General features: G+C 42.5%; 1 protein-coding gene across 5 annotated transcripts in view; it reads right to left on the bottom strand.

Moving 5' to 3' along the window:
- The window catches only part of LOC144782331 (inter-alpha-trypsin inhibitor heavy chain H4-like), a 473908-nt gene that overhangs the window by 359126 nt on the left and 90502 nt on the right, over nt 1-24280 (bottom strand). For all 5 annotated transcript variants that reach the window (XM_078661646.1, XM_078661649.1, XM_078661648.1 and 2 more), the window contains exons 4-8: nt 15652-15814; nt 6268-6378; nt 3062-3190; nt 1804-1920; nt 360-528 (exon numbers count right to left, since the gene is read on the bottom strand). In XM_078661646.1, coding sequence (XP_078517772.1) covers nt 360-528; nt 1804-1920; nt 3062-3190; nt 6268-6378; nt 15652-15814 — 689 coding nt within the window. The remainder of the gene's footprint in view (nt 1-359; nt 529-1803; nt 1921-3061; nt 3191-6267; nt 6379-15651; nt 15815-24280) is intronic.

Genomic DNA, 24280 nt, shown 5'->3' with positions numbered 1-24280 from the left:
TAGGGATGGGAAAAGGTTTTTAGAAGTTCGCAGTCAAACGTCAAGCTAAGTAAATAAACTGAGAAAATAAGCCATTAGGGTATGGGTTATGCATCGCTCAACGAGCAGCGTGGCATGAAGGAGTGAAACTCATTGTTGTAAATATAAATATTTCGCAAATGCATTTGTAGAGGATGAAATTCTGTTTCGCTCTCCCGATTTGCAAGCTATAGAAGGTACAGATTGCACAAATATTCATGAACAGGGGTAGCATACTGCTTGAACCACATATGGACACAGAGAAGCCTGCAAAATGAATGCTCGAAAAATACTTAAATCAAAAGAAGTTGAAAAAAAGCAAAGATTAAAATATGTTTCACCTCCATATTCCTGAATGGATTTAACAAAGGCTTTTGCTTCTTCTATATTGCTTTTGTTTGCTTTAAGCATGACATTTTGATATCTAGACACAGCTGCATGGAACGTAATTAAGTTAAAATGATCCTCTGGACTTAGGTCCTCTAAAATCTTCAGAAGAGCCTCTCTTGTCTGTAAAGAAAACAACAAAAAACAAAAAAAAACCTTGTTAGTTTCCAACTAGAAGTACTCTTTAAGGACATACAAATGACATATTAAGGGGGCATCTTCACAAAAGTATTTTGGAGTGTATAAAGAGGTACTCTCATAGTATTTTTTTACTCTTGCATGCCTTTGTCAACTGGGCACCAAATATCTACAAGGAGAAGAACATTGAAATATTCCTATACAATCAGTACAAGTAGAAAAGACTGCCTTTTATGCATTTTAACTTATATGAAACTCAACAATAATAACTCTCTTTATAAGTAATATTGTAAAGCAGGTGGAAACAAAAGTTTTCTATTAAATCTGAAATGGAAAAGGTGTGAGTAAAACATGGACCTTAAGTTTCTTTCCTGTGAACATTTTACGAGAAAAAACACGGCAAAATATCTGCAAGAAAGGGGTGTTAGATGGGAGACAAACCACAGGGAATCAATGTGAATACACTGATTAATGTGGTAATTCCCCATTCCCACTGAAAAAATTGAAATACTGTGGTAATTCTGCACCCTAGAATTACTGCACCACACGATATCAGTAATTTCTGGTGCGGAAATACCACTGTGGCACAAAATTTTACAAGTATTTGACTTCAAACACAAATTTACATGTGTCAATGGTTTTAATAACTTTTGATACTTCTGACCTAGGATCAATTCTTCCTAATCTGAAGCCAATGATGGGCGTCCTGGCCAGTTTCTTCCCATTGTCACTTAAAAAGACCATCATCTTCCGGATATACCACACATGGAATAAAGAAAAGGAACCAACAATGATACCTAGCAAACCTGAGACAGACTGAGGTTGTAGGGCAGACACTGACATTATCTGTGGCCGTCGAGAGCTCATCTTTTAAGGCCTGCAGCATGATGATAAAACCATTGAAGGGATCTAGTCCCCATGTGAAAAGGAAACCCAACTTGTTTGTGCGTTTTAATTTAGTTTTTGTATTAGTTCAGGCAAATGCTTTGAATTAATTCCTTAGCTGTGTCAATAAAATGTTCACTACAGTCAATCAGATGATGCCCTCCGCCCCACAAACTAAAAATACCAAGGAAGTATCGTTTTTTATGGATGTCCGGCTCATTGTCAGTGCTGCGCAAACAAATGATGGACGGAATGCTGAATAAATCATACATTTACCCCCAGTCAAGAGATCTGGGTTAAATCCATCGTACATTGTCAGTAGCATTCCTGTGTCATGAATGCAAAGCCATTAAATAAAAGAAAAATGCTACATACCTGCACAATCTTTTTGCCGTACATGGAACCACTGGTGTCAATGACAAACACAACGTTTTTGGGAAGTGCTGGCATCTGAGATGGTGCAAAGTAGTGCACAAAATATCCATTTATTATCTGAGAAAAAGAATTGCAATTAAAGTAAGTCATCAGAAAAAAACAATTGAAAGAACAAGAGAAGCTGTTATAGACATAGCCAGCATGGGGAAGAAAGCCCACAACATGTGTATATTCTGGTAGCACTTTTGTTGAATAGACATTTTCAAGTCTACTGAAATACTGCAGACACTTTTGCATTTCCACTTTTTGCGTGGAAGGCTTACAAGATATCAAATATTGACATTCACAAGCAATGGCATCTGAAGGAAATTAATTAAATTCCTAACTTCTGCCTAAACTTTGTCATGTAGAACACCCATTTCTTTAAGTACTGTAGTGCCTAGGAGCACTACCTACCATTTAAAAAAGCACATTTCTCTTTATAGGACCTTAACCCCTTCCATGCTGATGACGGCCGGGAGTCGTCATGGCACACAGTGCTCGTATGCTGATGACGGCTCCCGGCCGTCATGACCGCACCCGCAATTGGAATGTGCCGCAGAATCGCGGCAGCGCCCAAGGGGTTAAACGGTGCCAATATTCTAGATTAAGATTACAACAACCAGGAAGTGGCATAAGATATTCCATATATGGACTGATCTAATCTCTGTTTGTTTTCGAGCAAAATGCAGGCTTTCTTCCTGCTAAATAAATGGACATCAATGTAAACCCTTAAGTGAATGCAAGCATCATGGAAAATTGTCAACTCTCACAGAACGATGTACATGCTGTTAGGATCCCTTTGCTCCATTGTCAGTCTGCATGTGCTTACTCTATTTGTATAGAATGCGGCCATTTTTACTTGATAGACACCTGGGCCCTCATTACCAGTTGGGCAGAATTGGCGATACAGTGTGAGCAAGGTAAATTGTTTTATATATTTAATTACTTACCTTACTCCTGTCCATCGTATGTCGGACTCCACTATCCCCCCACCCTGCCCCTCCACCGCCCCACAGAACTCCCTCGGCAAGTCGCCACTGGGTATAATGTTTTGGGGCTTTCTATAGTGATAACTGGTGGAAGAGTATGTTGTAAATACAGTAAGAGACCTTGACGGAGTCTGTTGGACAGCACCATGTGGTGTCACTGTGCCTCTCAGAAGATTATCTCAAGTGGGTAGCACGTGATATGATATACCAGCCATGTTCACGCTTACTTGTACGTCTCCAGCAGATGTACCCCGTTTTACATCATAATTTATCATCAGGTCCCCATCCAGAAGAGTCTCCTCAAGTCCATCTTTTTTGCGTTGTTGGTCTATTGTTGGCTTGAATAAAATATGGGCCTAAATATTAAAAATAATAAGACTTAAATATTTTGCCACGAGAAAGCTTCAGTTTAGAAATGGGTTGCAAAAACATGATAAAATCACAGGCACAAACATTTGCATAGCAAATTCCTCCAATATTTTAATGCTGCTTAATCGATGCTTATCTATATAATTTTAACTTCACAAAATATTGGTAGTCAGTACTATCTCAATGATATTGTTGTGCTCTACATTCTGACATACACTTACTCCTACACCAATAATGCCGAACAGGGTGTATGCATGTTAAGGCCTTTATTTATTAATTTCTTGCCCATCTTTTAAAGGCATGAGTTTGATTTCGCTAATGGTCAAAATGTGGCTGTAATAATGGGCAGGACGGTGCTGTTTCAGTGCTTAAGCTGTAGTTAAATTAGCAAGTTCTGTGCTATATACTAGTAGGCGTTTGCTCCTACATGCAAAAACTGTGCATGGATTTGCCAATTTTTAGGTATTTACAATGCTTTAAATTATGTATCACTCTTTGGAAAAATATAGTGAATTGGCAACATAGTGTGGACATTTGCAGCAGGCATGCCGTTGGCACTCCAAAGGTTTCACCAAGAGCAAGCCTGCCTGCACCCATGTGCACCCAGTGGCAGAATATCTGGTCTGTTCACAACCCGGGAAAACTCTACTGCGCTCCTCTGATCCCTTGATGCCGCGCTCCCCACTGCTCCTGCGATGCAGCACACCCCATTGTAGGAGCCTTCACCTGCACTCACTGCCGGTTCTCCTGTAGTCACATACCCACCAAGCTTACTCAAGCACATGCAACACAAGCAACACCCCGACCAATACTAAAAGCTATAGCACACCCACACGCCAACACCCAATCACATGGATGCTACTCGACACATGATCTCTCAGTAAACAAAATCTGGGACCTGCTGAACACCAACACACCGAACCTCCTCTTCCTCATGGAAACCTGGCTCAACTCCACATCGGTACCCGGTATTCCTGCAGCAATTTCAGCGGGCTACAAGATTTAACAACAGGACCACCCTCACAAGCCAAGAGGAGAACTTGCAGTCATCTACAAGGACTCTATCAAGTACTCAACATCTACAGAGAGTGCCATTCCATTCATGGAACATCTGCACTTCAATCTGCAAATCTCAGAGAACTTCACCCTGAATGGAACACTTGCCTACAGACCACCAGGACCACAAGCCACCTGCAACAGCCCCCTCACAACTGACTCCAGAGCCTACATTCTCCTCTGTGACCTCACCTTCCACCTATAAGACAGAACCGAACCCCTGCTCCACAGCCCTCCTCAAAAGCCTGAACTACTTTGAAGTTACCAAGCTCACCACAGGACCAATACACATCGCTGGAAATGCACTGGAACCCATCTTCACTACCAGCAGCAGTATTATATACAACACCACTTTGCTACTCACAAGGACAGACCATGCCGCCAACCACTTCCAAATCAACACACTACAAGTCAGTGCGCCCACCAGCATCAGGCTAAGGGCCATATGCATCATTGTAAATTGCGGTCTCAATGGGGCAGATTCACAGAATATGCCCCTTTGCGACCGCAATTTTTGCATTTGGGATTAATCACCCCAAATTCAAAAATCGATATTTAAGTAATTGCTAAAATTGCGATTACTTAAATTGCGATTGCATTTACGGAATCACACATTGCAATTCCCTAAATGTAATGCAACACCCCCCCCCCCAAAAAAAAATGCTATTTTGCAATTAAGAAACAGAAATTACCATCAATTCAAAGTTGATGGTAATTTGCGAGAACTTTCAAAAATGCACAAAAGTGCATTTTTTTCAAAGTTCAATGTTGCACACATACAAGTCCTTAGGACATTTGTGTGCAACATTATTTTGAAATTGCAAATTATGGAGTGCATCAGGGTGTCCATTTGGCAATCTTGCACCCTTGAAATTGCGTGTGCAATTTGCGAGTACCTATTTGGTACTCGCAAATTGCGCATGCAATTCCTATTGATTCCTATGGGCCTGGAGGCCTATAGGAAAGAATGGGAAGCAATTCCTTATTTGTGAATCACAATTTGCGTGTTGAAAATAAGGAATTGTTGCTGAGAATAAAGCAACCGTTGTTAGGTGGATGTGGGCAATGTGCGCATACTTTTGCTGTTACTTAAAGGGAAGGGTGCCAGTGGGTAAAGCTGACTCACCCATTGCCCCATTCTGTAAGCTGTGGGAGGTGGAAACAAAATGTGAGTGGCAATTTAACCGATCAGTGGACCAAGAGCTCCTCTAACTATGGATCCTATGTATAGGCTTTTGGGGGGAAAACAATATTCTGGCAAACTGATAAAGCTCCCTCAAAGTCCAGATCTGAACAGAGAGTCACATGCAAATGTCCATCATAAGGAAGACTGCACAATATAACATCCCATCACAGTGTTGATTGATTCTGAGTGGTCTGACAGCCCTCCTATTGCTGTGCTAATAGGCCTGCACAAAAAGAAGTGCCAAAGAACCCCCATACTACATGGCAGCCCCCTCCACTGCTATTCAATTAAGCAGTAATCTCAATCATCCCTGCCAACCGACCTCAATACAACCCTTCAGTTTCCTGCAGTATGAGCACCAGAACCCTCACAATGAGCTGTGCCACTGACCTTGAGTTCGGACCAACAGGCCCTTTCACTGCCTGATCTTCTGGCCCCTGGAACCTTATGAGTACCTCTACCAGTTCACCTGACTTTGAGGTTCCTTCCCCTGCCATTCTACCAATACATTGACCAGTTCATCTCATTTCTGAACCCAGACCCCATAGTATTGCTGTTCAAGCCCCTGGTAACTCACATGCCCCATTAATGAATCTAAATCAGGATTTCTGAATTCACAAGAGAAAACCATTTACAAGGAAAGGGAATGCACTATGGAGACATAGTTATCTCTGTTGTCATTGAGGCATAAAGATGTAATAAAGAGCAAGCATGGACTTCACTCTAGAGGGAGTGCCTCTAGTATGACTAGCCTTTTTAATTCATTTGAAACTATGGATTCTATCATAGAAAAAGTAATCTGAAATTAAGAACGCCCCTTACCTTTGTTTCGCTAACAGTCTTTGTAAGGGCTTCAGACAATTCATTTGTTAGGAAGTTGCTGCTGGTATCCAAGGTGCGGATGCCTTGCGGTTCGAAGATGTGAACGTCGATCTGAAGAAAATTTAAAAAATGTGTTTATTTCAAAGCAATGTAAAATATTGTTATACATACAGATACATTTTGCCATTTTAAATTTAATATGTTGGGATTAATTTCCTTAAATGCACTTAAGTGATGTGCTCTCATATCTGCGTCTATAGATGAAAAAATCTTTAATCCATAACATTTTGGCTAAACCAAATGATGTCACATGCGATACCGGGGCCGAGACTTATTGGCGTTCCCAATGAATTTATTCCAGATGGCCAGAAGGGACCATCCCCTAAATGATGTCCCAATTGGTTTTACACCCAAATTAGATGTTATGTGAACAAGAGACATTCCAGAACCATTTTTGCTGGTAGCTAATAATAATGAAATGATTTAGGTAAGAAAAAATAGACATGTTTCTTTTCAGTGTATGACCCTTTAAGAAAAAGCATTCCCACATGACCACTGTGCCTACAAGCATGCCCATGCATGGCCAGCATTCAAAAACAGCCACCTTCAACTCTGGTAGCAGTGGGATACAGACAGAGCATGGGTGCTGGTGGGGGGAGGGGGGGGGGAATGATATGTATTTCACTCTATATGAGGTTCATACTCTGATCTTAGCAATACTGTTTTCCAAACAGTTAGATTTGCACAGCTAAGTGTCTCTGTAGCTGTTGAGTGAATGCCTTAGTTCAGCAAAGGGTCTTCTCCCACCAGTTCATCGCAACTTGGCACTAACAAAACCTAAAGCCTAATATAAAAACGTAGTTGAATATGAAAATATTGACATTGGATACTGAGGGGGTACTTTGTCGATGCCTGGAATATTCACCCTTGCCATTATCACATGCTTTCCATAGCTTAGACTATGGTCTCGTTTAAGTTGGACGCCCTGTAGGAGCACAGGGCTTCTCAGTAGACTTGTATACATTTGTGTTGGCTAGAGATTGGCACACCAGGCTTGTGCCTTAATCTATGCCCAGCAACCATACTTCCAACCAGTTGTTTTGACTTCACGCTGGGCTGATTGGTCTTGCATGAGCCCAGCACCTGTGAAGAGCATAGGACTTCTCATTGATCTTGCCTAACTCTGCTTTGGCAAGGGATAGCCACCTCCCAGTGGGTGTCTGGTACCAGGCCTTACCCTGTGGTCATGCCCCCTTACTTTCATGGGGACTTGCTGAAAGTCTGATCTGGACATTGGCTGAGCCTGATGTGTGAGAAGAGCAGTAGACTCCTCACCACCGTTGTCTAATTCTGCTCTGACTACAGAGGGACACCATTGGTAGATGCCTAAAGCCCAGACCAGTGCACATGGCCTCAGCTATTAAATTCAAAAAGCTTTTATTCGATTTGTACATACAAATCATACAAGCAAAAAGATACATAATTAGAATATTTAAAATCACTATATGAACACTTATAAGAAAGGGGGTAGGAAGATGTGCAAAGGCTGGAGTGCAACAATTAAAAAGTAATCTTGCCATTTTACGTCAACATACTGTTACAAAAATGCAAGACATTCATAAATGAGCAGACAGGAAATCAGTAAGGTTTACTTAGTAGGCCTTTCCTGGCAGCTGTGCATAACAATTTAAATAATCATAATATACTGTGGACATAAACAGATAAAAATAATACCTTACCTCAGCTATTAATCTAAGCTTCTTGGAGGTCTGACTGGAGCCTTTCCTAACACTACAGTTGAGCACATGTCTTGTCACCATGCTCACATAATCCAGCATAATAAGTGACAATGACACCCTCTGCTGCAGCCTGGAACCCAGCCCAGCAGTCACACCATCAAACACCCAACCATGCCCACAGGCTTCCTGGTAGTCTGACTGGAATTTTGTCTGAGCTTTACCTACTGGAGGAGCACTAGCCTCCAAAGAAGGATTGTCCAACTTTGTCCTTAGTATACACATACCCCTGGATCGTGCTTTAAGACTATGACAACTAACATCATCCCATTCATTAAAAATAGCCTCTGGAGATCTGACTGGGGGCCTTGATTTAGCTTGATGCCAAGGATGCTGTGGAAAGAACAACAACGGAGGCAGCTGGATCAAGCATATGCCAATACCAATGCAGACTTCCCAAAGTTCTGCCTCGCTGTGTTTTTCCAGTCCTGTCCTGGGCTATGAGGGTGACCCCTTCCTCAGCCTGGCATCCAGCCCAACAGCTACACCATCAGTCACTCAACCATTGGCACTGGTTTCCCAGGACCCTGACTAGACGTCTGTTTGAGCTTACCCCCTGGCGGAACCCAAAACACCTAACAGGGCTTGTCTCACTTTGTTCAGGATACAGAGGGATATCCCGGCTGGTACTGGGAGCTCTATACAGTGGCCATGCCCCCACTCATTCAGGGAGATTTTCTGGGGGTCTGACTATGACCTTCTGGAGAACTGATGCCCAAACGTAGCATGGGACTCCTAATTGAGCTTTTCTAACACTGTGTACTGAGGGAATATCATGTTCCTACAGCTGGTAATCACAGTGTAGGAACAATGCGCTAACACCAGGGACATTCCTCAGGCTGACTCATATTCGGACTCTAAGATAAGTTGAGTCATAATCCTACAAATTGAACTCCTTTGGCTGGTCAGCAAAGCTTGTTCACCAAACATGTGAACTTGCGGTTTCTCCCATACTAAGGAGAATTATTATTGCAACAACACATCATCAATATGAAATAAAATAACATGTTTATTGCTGTCTACATTTTAAGTAATAACAAAAATGAACCTTTTTGTTATGTTATGTTAACAATATTTTATACAGCGCTCGTACACCCAGAGGTTTCATGGCGCTGACTAACAGATGCTCTGGCAATCAGAGGATTATGCAAGGGCCTGAGTAAATAACCAAGTTTTAAGCTGTCTCCTGAACACTAGGAGATTGGTGCAGGAGCGGATTTCCAAGGGGAAGGAGTTCCAGAGTCTGGAAGCAAGGGTCGCAAACCTGCGTCCTCCCTGGCATTGGAGCTTGAAAGGGGGAGTGACCAAAAGATGTAGATTGGCAGACCGGAGGTTGCGAGAGGGAGTGTATCTAGGCAAGAGATTGTTGATGAAATGGGGGCTACGAGCGTGAAGGGATTTGAAGATGATGCAGGCAATTTTGAATGTTACTCGTTGGGAGATAGGGAGCCAGTGAAGTTGTTTTAACAGGGGCCTTGCTGACTGCCAACGCAGCAGTCGATAAATCAATCTGGCGTCCTGATTTTGGACCATCTGAAGTCGCTTACTGAGAGAGAGAGGGAGGCCAAAGTAGATGGAATAGGCATAGTCCAGGTGTGATAGTACTAAGGCTATCACCACCTGGATCAAGGCTGGCTGGGTTAGCATACGACTGATCTTCCTGATCCTACGGAGCTGGAAGAAGCAGGAGGACACCACCGTGTACTTGGGTTTTCAGTGACAGGTCCTTGTCAATGGTCACCCCCCGGCTTTTGACCGAAGTAGAGGGAGTGGGAGGAGAGACAAGTTTTGGGGGCCGATAGTGTGGGCCCCAGAGTAGTTGACTTTTGCCATTGAGGACTAGTTCGGTCTTGCCGGGGTTTAGTTTCAGATGGTTAGAATCCATCCATTGACGGATATGTAGCCTGGTACTCTGAAACTCCCGGATAGATTCAGGGGAATTATCGATTGTGAAGATTAGTTGAAGGTCGTCTGCATAGTTGAATGTGATGGCCTAGAATGTTTTAAGGGACTGAATCAGAGGGGCCATATAAAGATTAAACAAAAGGGGGGACAGCGAGGAACCCTGAGGAACCCCGCACAAGGTGTGGAGTTTGGGGGCTACAAAAGGAGCTAGACGGACAGCTTGTGTGCGGTCACTAAGGAAGGACCCGATCCAGCTGTAGGCTGAGTTACAGATGCCGGCCTGTCTGACACGGTCGAGTAGGATGTTATGATCGAGCTAGTCAAACGCGGCCAGGGGGTCCAATAGGACCAGGGCCTGTGGGATTCCTCTATCTGCAGTGCCACGGAGAGAATCCATGACGGCAGTGATAACTGTCTCGGTGGAGTGGGCGGGTCGAAATCCAGCTTGATAGGGATCCAGGAAGTTGGATTGATCAATAAAATTCGAGGGGTGGGTGGTTACGTGAGCCTCTAGGACTTTGGCTAAATAGGGAAGGAGGGACATAGGCCTATGATTGGAGAGGGTTGAAGGGTCTGCCCCTGGTTTTTTTAAGAGAGGTGCAACGACTGCCTATTTGAGGGCTTTAGGGACCACGCCCTGGGACAATGAAGCATTAAGAAAGGTCAGAATAGGAGGGGAAAGAGCCAAAAATAAAAAGTTTAAGATATAAGGGGGGCAGCAATCCCTGGGGGAGTCAGATTTTACCCTAGTCAAAAGGGCTTGTAAGGAGTGTACATCGAGGAGTGGAGAGTCATCAAAGGAACAGGTGCTGGAGTATATGCAGAAGAGATAGGTTTTGGATCAATGACTGGGATGCTGGTTTGATGATGGTGATTTTCTCAAGAAAGTATTTATTGAGGGAATTGCACAGGTCTTGGGTGACCACGTTTTGGGCAGGATTCTCTCTGAATTGGATAGCTTATTGACAATTGCAAAGATGTCCTTGGATTTATTTTCTGAGTGTTCTATTATGCCAGAGAAATAAGAGGCTTTAGCTTGAGTGATAGCTTTCATGTAGTCTGCTCGAGGAGCCAGATAAAGGGATTTTGCGTGTGGGTCGTAAGCTCCCCTCTATTTCCGCTCCTTTTGGCGGAGTCTAGTTTTTGGACCCTCAGGTCATGGGAAAACCACTTTTGAGCATCCGAGCGGCGGGCTGTTTTGAGTCTTTTTAGAGGGGCATGTATGTTACTTGCTGCTAATAGCCAGTCTGAGATATTTGCTTCGGCCAGATCGAGGTCTACGTTGTCAGCTGGTATGGAGCTCTCTAGACTTTCCAAAAAGGCTTGTTTGTCGAGGGTGCCCCATTTTCTGATGAGGCCCCCCTTGATTGCCATGGGCTTACTACATATCGGAATAGATATTAAAATTGATAAGGAAATGGTCGGACCATATACAAGGGGATATGGTTGGTGTGGATACAGTGAGATTGGTGCTCCACACCTGGTCAAGTGTGTGTCCCTTAACGTGAGAAGCGGAAACAATGTGATGACTAAAATTGAGGCCCGAGAGAAGCTCCATTAATTTGCTGGTTTGAGGGCCGCCTAGATCGTGGTTACACCAATAGTTGAAATCGCAGATTAAGAGGATTTTGTGTAGTCGATGACCATAGCGGCCAATTGATCGCACAGTGAGAGAGGAAAAAGGGGCATATGTTGTGGGGGTCTATATATTAATACGCATATTAATGGTCCGTCTTTAGATTCGAATTTGATAATTACATTGTCTACTGCGGGGAGATCAAATGTGGACATGGAAGTAAAAACATGATCTTTATTAATGATGGCCGCTACTCCACCTCTTGCTTTCCCTGGGGCCCGGTCTACAATCAGGATGTAGTAATTGTCTGGGAGGGCTGCCAAGATGTCCGGGGAGGAGTCAGTCTTGAGCCATGTTTCAGTGACGAAAAAGATGTCAGGTTTGTCTGATAAGAGGAGGAAAAAAATATCTAATTGGTGCTTGACTAGGGAAGGGATGTTAAGGTAGGAAATGTGCAGTTTTAGATCGGCAACTTGTGCTGGGATAGACCACTGGTTCTGGCGAGGGGCGCTGGGCAAGAGTCCTGGTTGACTTGTGGGATCTCGGGAGATGCGGAGGTGTATCAGGTGATCAAGAGTGGTGGGACAAGGCGAGTGGATCACCTGGTGAATATTTCTTAGGTCTTCTGAGGAGTAGGTGATAATTTGGGCAGGGGGACAGGCATCTGGGCCCGGTGTGGCGCGGACAGACGCAGACGGCCTTGCCTTTGGCGTGCCTTCGGCATGCCAGCGGCGCGCCCGCTGCACGCGTCCGCTTTGCGTCCGGGTGGGTGTGGCCATATTATCCTTTTGAGGGCGGGAGGGGCCAAACAACTAGACCTCCACCCCAAATCTTCCCCCAAGATGGCGGCTCTGAAGGGCACAGAGTTGCTTTCAATTCCCACAACAGCGCCAAGTCGGCTGAGGAGGAAAAGTGCGCAAGAGTGCAGGTAGGTAAAGGACAGTGCAAGAGATTTTAAAACATACAGTAAAAAATTCGAGCATCTTAACTTTGTTCCCGGCTTCCGCCTCAGGAAATGCTAATCTGTTTTGTCTGCGCGCGTGAGCTACAGCACGTCTTTTATTCTTTTGAGGGCGGGAGGGGCCAAACAACTAGACCTCCACCCCAAATCTTCCCCCTTGATGGCACCTCTGAAGGGCACAGAGTGGCTTTCAATTCCCACAACAGCGCCAAGTCGGCTGAGGAGGAAAAGTGCGCAAGAGTGCAGGTAGGTAAAGGACTTATTGGCGTTCCCAATGAATTTATCCCAGATGGCTGCTGGGCATGCACCCCCATGGGGGCAATGTGGAAATACCTTCTCATGAAATTTAAAGGGACCACCCCCTGAATGATGTCCCAATTGGTTTTAAAACCAAGTTAGATGTTATGGAACCAAGAGACATCCCAGAACCATTTTTGCTGGTAGCTAATAATAAAGAAATATTTGGGTAAGAAAAAATAGACATGTTTCTTTTCAGTGTATGTCCCTTTAAGAAAAAGCATTCCCACATAGCCACTGTGCCCACAGGCATGCACATGCATGGCCAGCATTCAAAAACAGCCACCTTCAACTCTGGTAGCAGTGTTGTCTAATTCAGCTCTGACTACAGAGGGACGTCTTTGGTAGACGCCTAAGGCCCAGACCAGTGTGCGTGGCCTCAGCCAATAATCTAAGCTTCTTGGTGGTCTGACTGGGGTCTTTCTTGACACTACAGTTGAGCACATGTCTCGTCAACATGCTCACATAATCCAGCTCTGCATAATAAGTGACAATGACACCCTCTGCTGGAGCCTGGAACACAGACCAGCAGTCACACCATCAAACACTCAACCATGCCCACAGGCTTTTGATAGCCTGACTGGAATTTTGTCTGAGCTTTACCTACTGGAGGAACAGTAGACTCCAAAGAAGGATTTTAGAACTTTGTCCTTAGTATACAAATACCCCTGGATCGTGCTTTAAAAGTAAGACAACTAACATTGTCCCATTCATTCAAAGTAGCCTTCTGGAGATCTGACTGAGGACCTTGATTTAGCTTTATGCCCAGGCACAACAAGAAATCTCTCATAAGAGTTTTCTAGCTCAGGCTGTGGTAAAGAGTGACAACGGAGGCAGCTGGATCAATCCTATGCCAATACCAATGCAGACTTCCCAAAGTTTTGCCTGAGGATGTCTGAGATTGATGCCACAGAAGAGCAAAGGACTCCTCACTGTGTTGTTCCTGTCCTGACCTGTGCTGTGAGGGCGACTCCTGCCTCAGCCTGTAATCCAGCCCAACAGCCACACCAGCAGTGACTCAAACATTCGCCCTGGTTTCCCAGGTCCCTGTCTAGGGATCTGTTTGAGCTATCCCCTGGTGATACACAAAGCACTTAACAGGGCTTGTCTCACTTTGTCCAGGATACAGAGGGATATCTCAGCTGGTACTGGTAACTCAGTACTGTGTCCATGCCCCCACTCATTCAGGGAGATTTCCTGGAGGCCTGACTAGGACCTTCTTGAGACCTGATGCCCAAACGTAGCATGGGACTCCTAATTGAGCTTTTCTAACACTGTGTACTGGGGGGCTATCATGTTCCTACAGCTTTTAATCACAGTGTAGGAATAATGCGCTAACACCAGGAACATACCTCAGGCTGACTCATATTCGGACTCTAAGAGAAGTTCAGTCATAATCCTACAAATTGAACTCCATTGGCTGTTCAGCAAAGCTTGTTCACCAAGCATGTGAACTTGCGATTTCTCCCATACTAAGGAGAATTACTATTGCAACAACACATCATCATTATGAAAAAAACTAACAAATTTGTTGCTGTCTACATTTTTAAATAACAAAAATGAACTTTTTATGTACATATACATCATTAAATGGTGTACGCTGGGTGCCCTAATGATGAATAAATATTCCGTACTTATATTTGTGTATCACTCCAGTCATTCACATGCATGCACTTTTGCGCTTGCTGCACAAGTGACTTCCAGGTGCAAGATCCATACAGGACCCATTGGAGCCACCTTTCTTGTGTATTGGGAATATTTCCACTCCCCTCCATGACCTTAGTATCTGGCTAGATCTAAGTACTGAGGCCAGAGTTTGGGATTGTTGTTACAAGGGTCCCCATAGACTTCTTCTGTCCTGGTGCTTTCCCCCTCTTCAGTGAAACAAAGGTTGCTTTAAATATATGTGACTAAATGGTTGTAAGTGAGGAAGACACACCAGGCCTGGGAGGCTGGGGATTCAACCATGGTGTCAGAGATGTCTAATGTCTCCAAGCGTGAGCCCCATGTTTCCCCAGGAGGTAGGGTATTTGCATTAGGACCTTGCTCTCACCTTCTGTTTGGCATGAACATAACGTTCCTGTAGCCGAATCTTGTCAACATTGTTTATCTACATTTACTGCCAGAATCCAAAGCCTCCCATAGGTAAGTCCCCAGCACCTATGTTTGGCTGTCTGCTGCACACAGCTAAAGCTGCTTTCTGTGATGTATTAGCATGGCTAAAATGTTGCATCGCACATTTCCCATTTACAGAGGAGGTCACAAAATAACCTTCCTATTGAATATTAGACAGGTCACATTTTGCAACCCCATATGAATGGCTATGAAATCAGGGACTGTGGCTTGCAAGAAACACCTCACCACTACTTCTGCACTTGCTTTTTCAAACTGGAAACCTGCCTCTAAAATGCCAAGCAAGCTGAGAGTGAATGGAGTATAACGTTTGCAATTAATTGTGACATAAAGAAATTACCTTTCAATAAAGGAAGTAGCATTCGTTTTTAAGATTTTTACTTACATTGATTGATGTGCTATTTGAGCCACATATGTAAAACTAAGGACCCGAATTTGAGTTTGTCCGAACTAGGACATCAGACAAAGATTGGCGGATATTCAATCACTCTATTAAGAGTGTATACACATTGTACACACTAAAAAAGGCAAATGATACGTTGAAAACATGTACACACTCTAATGATATAGTGTGGTGACTGTAACGGGTGTTGACTTTTGTAAGAGATATCTTTGTACACACTTTCACAGCTAAGGTACCATTACAAAATTCTGTTCATCCACAAAATGGCTTTACTATATCTACAAGAGAGAAAGTTAACTTTGGTAAATCATACCTGGAAATGTTTGACTAGTTGTTTGGGTTTGACCTTGATGAGCAGCTGATAGTTGCCCAACTTTCGCTTGAGTAATTCCTCATAAATCAGCTCAAAGGTAACTTTACTTTGAGCTGCAACATTCACTGAAACCTCGAACTTTTCCAGCAACCTTCCTGTGGCTCTGAAAAAAGGCATGACAAGAGATCTGTTAGTATTTTTTTATTGTTAATGTCACAACATGCACCCATTTGTCCTCTTTAAGATATCTTGCTTCAAAATAAAGAGAAAGTATGTACTGATTATATTTGGGTTAAAAGTATAGGTTAGTACAATCTGAAACCTTCTCAGACACTCCTGGCGCTTATCATGCAGTTGGATGTCAACTGTAGCTTTCTCCTGGGACAATGTTTACAGCGGGGTTTAGGTGATACTGAACTGTGTGGCGGTAGGGATCGTTTACATTGAACCCAGAAAGAGTCCAGCCATTCAGCGTTCCACTCTGCTGAATGCTGGAGGTCTTGCATCTTCATCATATAACTGAAGGCAGGCATTATTGAAGTATGTTAATGCTCAGCATTACAAAAATTCTGACCTGGATCAATTGCATTGATTGATAGGAATCAGCTTACATCAGCATAAAGTATGCATTTCCAATTTAGCATGAACCATCACTGCTTAACACCTGCCTTTCTATAGTTGTCATATAGCTTCAGCCTTCAATACTGAAAGTGCTGTGATGCTCACTTGGATTCCAATGACATGACATGATGTAACCCCAAGTGTTACCACTTTCTGTGAATCGGTGGATGCCCATGGTGCCAGTTATTAGGAAGATGCTAGCTCCATGTTCTCAATAAAGCAGCTGTTTGACTTCATGAAGTGTTCTGCACTTTTCTGAGGTAGCATAACTGGCGACTAATGGAATTACAGATTCAGAAACGCAGGAGGAGATTGTGAGTAAATTGATATTTAATAAATTAAGACTCTGAGAGGGACCGGGGATTTTTTTGACTGACCGCTTCGAAGGGTCAAACAAGTTGTGAGGCAGGAAGCATCAGCATCTCACAAGAGTTGAGAGATTGTCCCTAACTACTGAAAATCAACACAGATTGGATGTTGGTGAGCCTGTGTATGGCTCTGAAGAGTATGTTGACTTCAATGTTCTAGGCCTCTGTTAAATGGGTGGTTCCTATGAGGGAAGTGGGGCCCTTGACTTACAAGACAATAGATTTAAAGAACTCTTCTTACAGGTAACATTTGCTGATATGTTTTGGGCATGTATTCTCCATTTTAAAGGAATATTATTTACAAAATTAATAAAGACAAGATTTCAGCAATATCAATAGCTAGACGACGTGCTCCTGTTCAATGACATTGCAGTGAAGGGGATACAGTCATTAAAAAGTGCGCTGATGCTATACACACTGGTAATATGTACATGTAACCGAAAGGGATAATGTGATGTTATCTGCGACACACGTACTGAGAGTGGCGAACTCCCTAATCAAATTATAACACAGCCCACATTGGAAGTTGTCGATATTTCGACTCACAATGCAAAATTAATCAGCCAATTTTGCAGAACCACCCTGTCTTGCTATTGTTGTTGCTGAAATGTTGTCTTTTTTTATTTTTGAAACATTATTCATGTAAAATGGAGAATAATTACTTGTAAGAAGGGTTCTTTAAATGTATTGCAGTGGAAGTCAGGGGCCACACTTTCTCTGTAGGGACCACATGTGTTGTTTATCAATTGTCCTAACCAGGCCCCTGGGTTACTGGTTTGTCCCCTTTCTTGTTATAGAATCAGTTAAATGAGCAATTGGCTGATGGGGTGACCATGACACACCTCGTGAGGCGGCACAGTGTTCATAGGCGACCGACATTTGAACATAAACAATCAAACGTCTTAGCAGCTGGTGGAGGAAAGACAGCTTTGTTCTCAGTGTCACAATAAAACAAGGCCCTGCTATGGCAACTCTGCTCTTTTCTCCACATTCAGACATCCAGTGGGTGTGGAAACAAAATAAGCAAGGTATATCACACTGCATATAAACCTATTCTATACTGTGATTTTATGGTTATGCATAATCCTTTTTTTCACCTCTTTGAGCGGCAACACTTTAAAAAATAAAGAAGGAGTACATATGACCACATAAAGTGCATAGAACTCCACAGTCTATTTTAAGCTCTCCTCTTGCCATCTAGCTTCCCTTTTGTTTGCTGCTCCAAACAGATAAGTGTGGCTTGCTTTCAATCTAATAATTTATTAAATGATACGTTTATTTTATAGTATTACAGACATGGTAAATGATGTTTTTTAAGTAGCCCGATTTATGGGATTATCTTTGGGTAGTTTGAATGTGGAGCCTAAATGTTTAACATTAAGTATATTTGATAAACTAGATTTGTTTTCAAAACAATAAGATTTAGAAAGAGTATGGGAATGACTGATAAAAACATATAAAGAAATTGGGTAACTCAATAATGATTAGAAATATTTAATTTCACAGTTATGCTTTAAGCGGGGGCTGCACTTGCTACACTCCTTCAAAGTAAAGATAAGAGATCTGGAAGCCATCATGGACAGCAAAGCTAAGGCCAAATCATAGTTGAAAATTGGACTGAAGGTGCAGCGAGCAAGCTTGACACAAGGCAAAGCGTCACTACATCACGCATTAATTGGGACAAATCAGAAATATTTCCAATAATGGAAACCATGGTCCCGTTCACTCTCGGGTTCCCTCTCCAGTGGTGCGATGAGCCCCCTAAATATCTAGGAATTTAGCTACTCTGCGAAACAGCAGAGGTGATCCGACTTAATTACGGACCAGCAGTTGAGCGATTATCGACGCAAATTAAAAGATGGATTGCACTTCCGTTGTCCATGGCTGCAGGAATTACTATTTTTAAGATGATGGTTCTTCCATGATTTCTGTATTATTTTCTAAATATCCACATCCAAAAGGATGTTCTTGTGAGCCAAAAACTCCTCCTGTTATCTTCAGTAAGTCCCACACTGCTGAGAGGTCTTATTGGCTTACCCCCTATCTCTACCACTCTGCAAACATGTCTCCTGGTGCATTACTAGTTGGGGGATGAAGTCCCTTGGTTGTAAAGGTTCCTCGGTGACAAATAACCCCTTTTGTTACCTTCAGTAAGTCCCACACAGCTGGATTGATAAGAGGTCTCCCTAGCCCATGCCCCCTTTTTCCACCACTCTGCAAACGCATCTCCTGGTGTTAGAATGGACCCATTTGTGCTCACACAGTGCCCTATGTAGGTTAGCATTCGCTGCACCATTTTCTTTTTAGGCTGTTCAAAACTGATTTTGTTTATTTCAGAGAAATGCCCTCTCCTGAGTTTTGTTTTTGTAACATTAGGTTTTGTTTCAGTAATGAGTACACTGTTCATGTCAGTGCATAGCTTTCTCACTAGATAGAGGCCCTCTCCCACTTGTCTGGTGGTGGGTTCAGGATGGAACAACCTTGCACTATGTAAGTTTGTGCAAAATATGAGCGCTGAAACCTTTTTTTTGTATTTCTCTGCCCAGCTGCATCTGCTTGGAAAATTCCATAGTGGGTGTGTTTTTGCCCAGCTATGAAACATACATAATGTATCTCTATGCTTGTTGATTTCAGTTCACTCTGTAGCACTCCTAGCGACTTTACAGATGGGGCTCCACTCTGAATGCATATGACTAAACAGTTATTGGTTTGTATTCTCTACTGTCTCCCCGACTCTTCATTTGGTACAGATGAGGTGGTCATTAGTGGCCCGGGTGGCCCTAGGCGGGCCACTTCCTTCAAACGGCGCCCGAGAACAGGGACTCCTTCGGGTGATTGATCCATCCCATTTCCACAGACGGAGGGGAGGTCGAGGGCATCGTCTGGTCGGACTGACGGCTCAGGGATCCATGCACAAAAGAGTGTCTGTTACTAGCAGCTGCTCCTTCTGTCCTGCCGGACGGTACCTCGCCCAGTGGTCATCCTGACTTGAGTCCTGAGTGGCGAAACCCTTGATCTGACTGTTTGGTCCAAAGAGTCAGCCCTGGAGAATTGGTTAATTTGTTCTACTGATATTAGGTAAGTTTGTTTTGGTTCTATGTGGATATGGTACCATTTTGGTTGAGTTTGTTGTGGTCCAAGGACTGTTTTGGTAAAAAGTGTTTGCAAATACTTTGCCAGGTGAAATAATGACTTAGTATTCTTTTTCCATGCCTGGCTTTAGCAAATTTTGGACTTTGTGTTGTCATTGTTCTGCAGATGCCCAGCTGCGAGAAGCTCAGCCGGCACCTATTGAGGGCAGCCAAAATGTTGATATGTATGTGAAACATTGCCTTGACCCTATTATATTTAGTACGTTATGGCCCAAATATACGAGGGACAATGTCGAATTGCAGTGGCCTTTGACGGGCACCTTTGATGAACAGAAGATTGGGTTTTTACAGGAACAGTTGTTTAAGAGACGAAGTAGACAGTCGATGTTTGATTCTCTCCGAACTTGGCAGAAGGAGGCTAAGCAAAGGCAGTAAAAAATGGAGAAAGAAGCACAGAAAGGGAGAACGCAGACATTGATGCAGAAAGATGTAGCATATGATAGGAAAAAACAGGAGACAGGAATAGAATGTGAGGATAGGAGATTTCGGTTGTACATTGACAAGTCCTATCTGGCCAAAGAAGAAAATGTCACTTTTATAGAGGAGTTGTTAGATACTGTGCCCCCGTCTCCTTATGCCCCGCACAGTTTTTTTACAGTCACAGCATCCTGTTTCGTCTGCACCGGTAGCCCTCATATATACGACTGTTATTTCAGCAGCTCTGGCTATGGTGCCCACCGTTCTTTCTCTTACCCCGCCATCTTTGATGACTGTGACCTCTGGTACATCTACAGTTCTAACTCCTCTGTCCTCTGCCCATTCTCCTCCATTGCAAGCCTTGACTACAACCGTACCCACTACTCCTATTACTCCTCCTCCTATCGTTACACATCCTCTGAAATCCTTGAATGTTGAAACGCCTGTATGAGTGTTTGAAGACCGAGATTGGATGAGATTAAGGGAACGAGTGAGTCCGTTGGTGTGCCCTGGAGTAGGTGAGGGTGAGAAGGAAGTACTATCAAGACAGGCTATGGAGTGGGCTAGCAATGTGGTTTATAACACTGAGGATATTTGGTAAGCTGTGTGTGAGTTTGAGTCTTTTCTACAGCAGCGCGTTCTTCAACATATGTCTGCTACATTGATAGACCTTTGGCACACGCACATCAAAATAGAGGCCCCACAAGTGGTATTTGATATTAGAGATTGTGTCTATGTAGTTGATTTAACTCCATGACAGGTGCTCGCAAATATTGCCACTATAGTCTCTTATAAAGGTTTGGTTGTGTGATAAGAGTCCCACTAAAATTACTCACTTCCCTATGCGTGAAGTTCGCCCAATTGATCATCCAGAAACACCTGAGTTGATGGATCGGAACGGAGCTGTCACTAGACCGGCCGTGGCTGCTCGCTTCCAGGAGCAATGGGTTTACACTCCATGGAAAAGAAGTGAAGTTTTGGCTCTTAAGGCTACGTTGCTTGATCCTAGGAAAAATCCCACTGCCTATTATAAGGAACTAACAGAGGTTGCCTCTTCTATTGTAATGACTCTCGCTGATATTGAAATGTTTTTTGGTCTTCTTGTTCCGGTTGATATTTTGTGGCAGGTCCATACTCAAGATCATGTTGCAGAGTTGGGCGGTACATAGGATGTAATTAAGGGATGGGATCAGGAAAGGAAGTCAGGAGACAAACCCTGTGCTGAGGTACAATTAAGAAGTGGATACCAACCTATTATGGGCGCACTACCTTAACATCAGGGTACAAAATATAATTATTTGTAGTAATCACTAAGGTGCTTCAAGAGGAATGATGCGTATCCAACATCAACTGGCTTCATGTGAAGCAATACTGAAAACAATATCCTCTGAGCACACCCACAGTTCAATCAAGTAATTCCAACGTGTATATGGCAAGTAACTCCAATCCTCAGGAGTCGGTTCAAATTAATATAATCTCCAAAGTCAATGCAAACAAAAGTCCACTTTCTGTATAAGAAGTCCTTATAATTTATTTCACAAGTTGATTACACCAGCCAACACGTGTTTCGTCGTGTATATATTGTACCTCGACTTCTTCAGGGCTGTAATCAAACAAAACATTTCCTACTATCAGTAAAAAATATATTTTCATGTAACTAAAATTAGATGTGAAATAGTACCAATCGCCAACCATTAAGATAAAAGGCCTGCAGAGTGAAGAGTTTGAAGTGAGAAAAATGAAATAACAGAAAGCCATTCCAGTCTTAATAAGCACCCAGTGTAAAACGAAAGAGAAAAAACCCTACTACCAAGATATATAAGCAAGGTGGGGGTAAATAATCACCTCTGTATCTTTCCGTAATCTCTCTTTTATATTATAGTCCTCATAACACGAACAAGTCAATCAATCTGTAACAACAGAGGCGTAACATATAATATATACCTTATATCCTGTCACTTCTATCCAAAAGGCACCTGTTTGACCCACTAGTGAATCCAAACAGAAATAATATGCCAGCTAAAATTAAGCGATCACCCCCTATGTTATGAATCAATCGGGTTTACCTTCAAAATTCTCCTCGTAACTCATCCAGCAATATGTCAACAGTGTCTGTCTCTCCAAACACCTATAATTATCTACCAAAATCAAAATTAATTATGTTGCAAACCAAGTATATATTGCTGGATAGAATTAAACCTAACGCGTATCCTACAAAACTCACCCAGTAAAAATCATCTGGTGTGTTCTAATATATTATCATTTAGACTCCAAACATCCAAAGTATCCTAAACAATAGAAATAGCACATGTCACACCTCAATTCACGGTCCATATGCCATAAATGAAATTATTAAACCATCCTGTGAGTACAAACATCTGTGTCAATGTATATTCCTGTAAACAATATACCAAGTTTAGATAAACTTATTTCACATAACCCTTTTTATGTACAATGTTGCCCTGAGTCATCCCCACTATCAATATCACATTCACTTCTATACAAGTGAGGGAGATCAGTAAGTGTCAAAACACCAAATATTAATGCGCTAATCCATTCTCTCCTCCCATAATTAAGATAGAATTACATATACTCACCAACGGTAACTATAAATTATATATTATGCACAGGGTCGTCTTCTCTTGGTCAATATACGGTTATCTGTATCAAAATAATGACTAAAGTAAGATAACCCGTATCAAGTCTCTAGTTACATAGAGTAGATAAATTTTGCCCACACTCACCAAACGTCGTTATCTTCAAATATCTCGACTGCCTGAAATATATGTAAAAGGAAACGGATATAAATATCAATACCGTTTCAGAATTTAGTGTTTCCATAAAACTACCGCCAACTCGACTCGAAATATACCTGTGTTCTGCTTATAAGCATTTCCTTCTAAGTCAAACGTTCACATCCAAGTATTGGCGTCTAACTTGGGCGCCATCTTAGAGTGTCCTTAAATATGCTGTTTCAGCGCGCGCCATCTTGTAACATGTTACTATTAGTTCTAAAATCCCAAGCAAGAAATTAAATATGCACTCAAGCCAAATGAATATCAATACTCCAGAATCATACAATTACCTATAATCGTACTATATAGTATTTTAAGTACGCTAACTAAACTAAAGTACGAAATCTCGGCATTACACATGGGCGCCATCTTGGAATGGGCTAAGATGCGATAGTATGTAAGCGCCATCTTTCAGTATGTTCGTAACATTATTAAGAGTAAACACACGTTACTCCATATATATTTCTGGTCTAAACTAATATCACTGATACGTTAACAGGCATCATAGTGTAATGATGCATATAATATCCATACACGTTGGCGATCCATTCAATTATCCGATTACGATCGGATTTCCAGAGTAATTCATAGATCTAATTCAGACCCTATGCTTATCAACCGTAAACTCCGGGATAATGTACTAATCCATTCATATATCTATACATACCTAAGTAGCCAGATCACAAAAATAAAACCATATTAAGTATCCATATTGTGCCATGGTAGAGGGTGAGTAGAGTTAATGAAGGGTAAATGTTAGCCAGTTATCCAAACGTAAGGCAACCGAGGGTGCAATATCATCTTAACTACTCAATCACATTTCATCATCTTACATATAATATTTAGAAGGGAAGCAAAGTTAAATCCTAGGGACTGTGCGTCCCTGTACAGTCTAGTTCCAGAAATCTGCTAGGTGTCGACAGCAGTCATTAATATATTTACAGAAAGTTGCAAAAGAAACAACACATAGGTCAAAGATCAGCCCAATTTCTACTCATTGCCCAAGAAGTACTGGTATTCATTATCAATATTAAGCCCATACTGGACCGATTTCAGTTTCATTATCCACAGTACCTCCCTACGTCTGAGTTTCAGAGTTCTGTTACCTCCCCTGGGATCCTGAAGTACATGCTCTATTGCATGATAACAAAATTGGTGATTTTCCTGATTATCAATGTTCTGGACATAATGAGCAGCTATTGGGTATCTAGTGTCCCCATTTTTCCAAGCCCTGATATGCTCCATCATTCTGTCTCTTAGTCTTCTTATCGTGCTG

The sequence above is a fragment of the Lissotriton helveticus genome, chromosome 9 (genome assembly GCF_964261635.1).
Source record: "Lissotriton helveticus chromosome 9, aLisHel1.1, whole genome shotgun sequence".
In the NCBI taxonomy this organism is placed as follows: Eukaryota; Metazoa; Chordata; class Amphibia; order Caudata; family Salamandridae; genus Lissotriton; species Lissotriton helveticus.
Note: the sequence above shows the minus strand (reverse complement) of the source record. Positions and strands in the feature narration are given on the sequence as shown.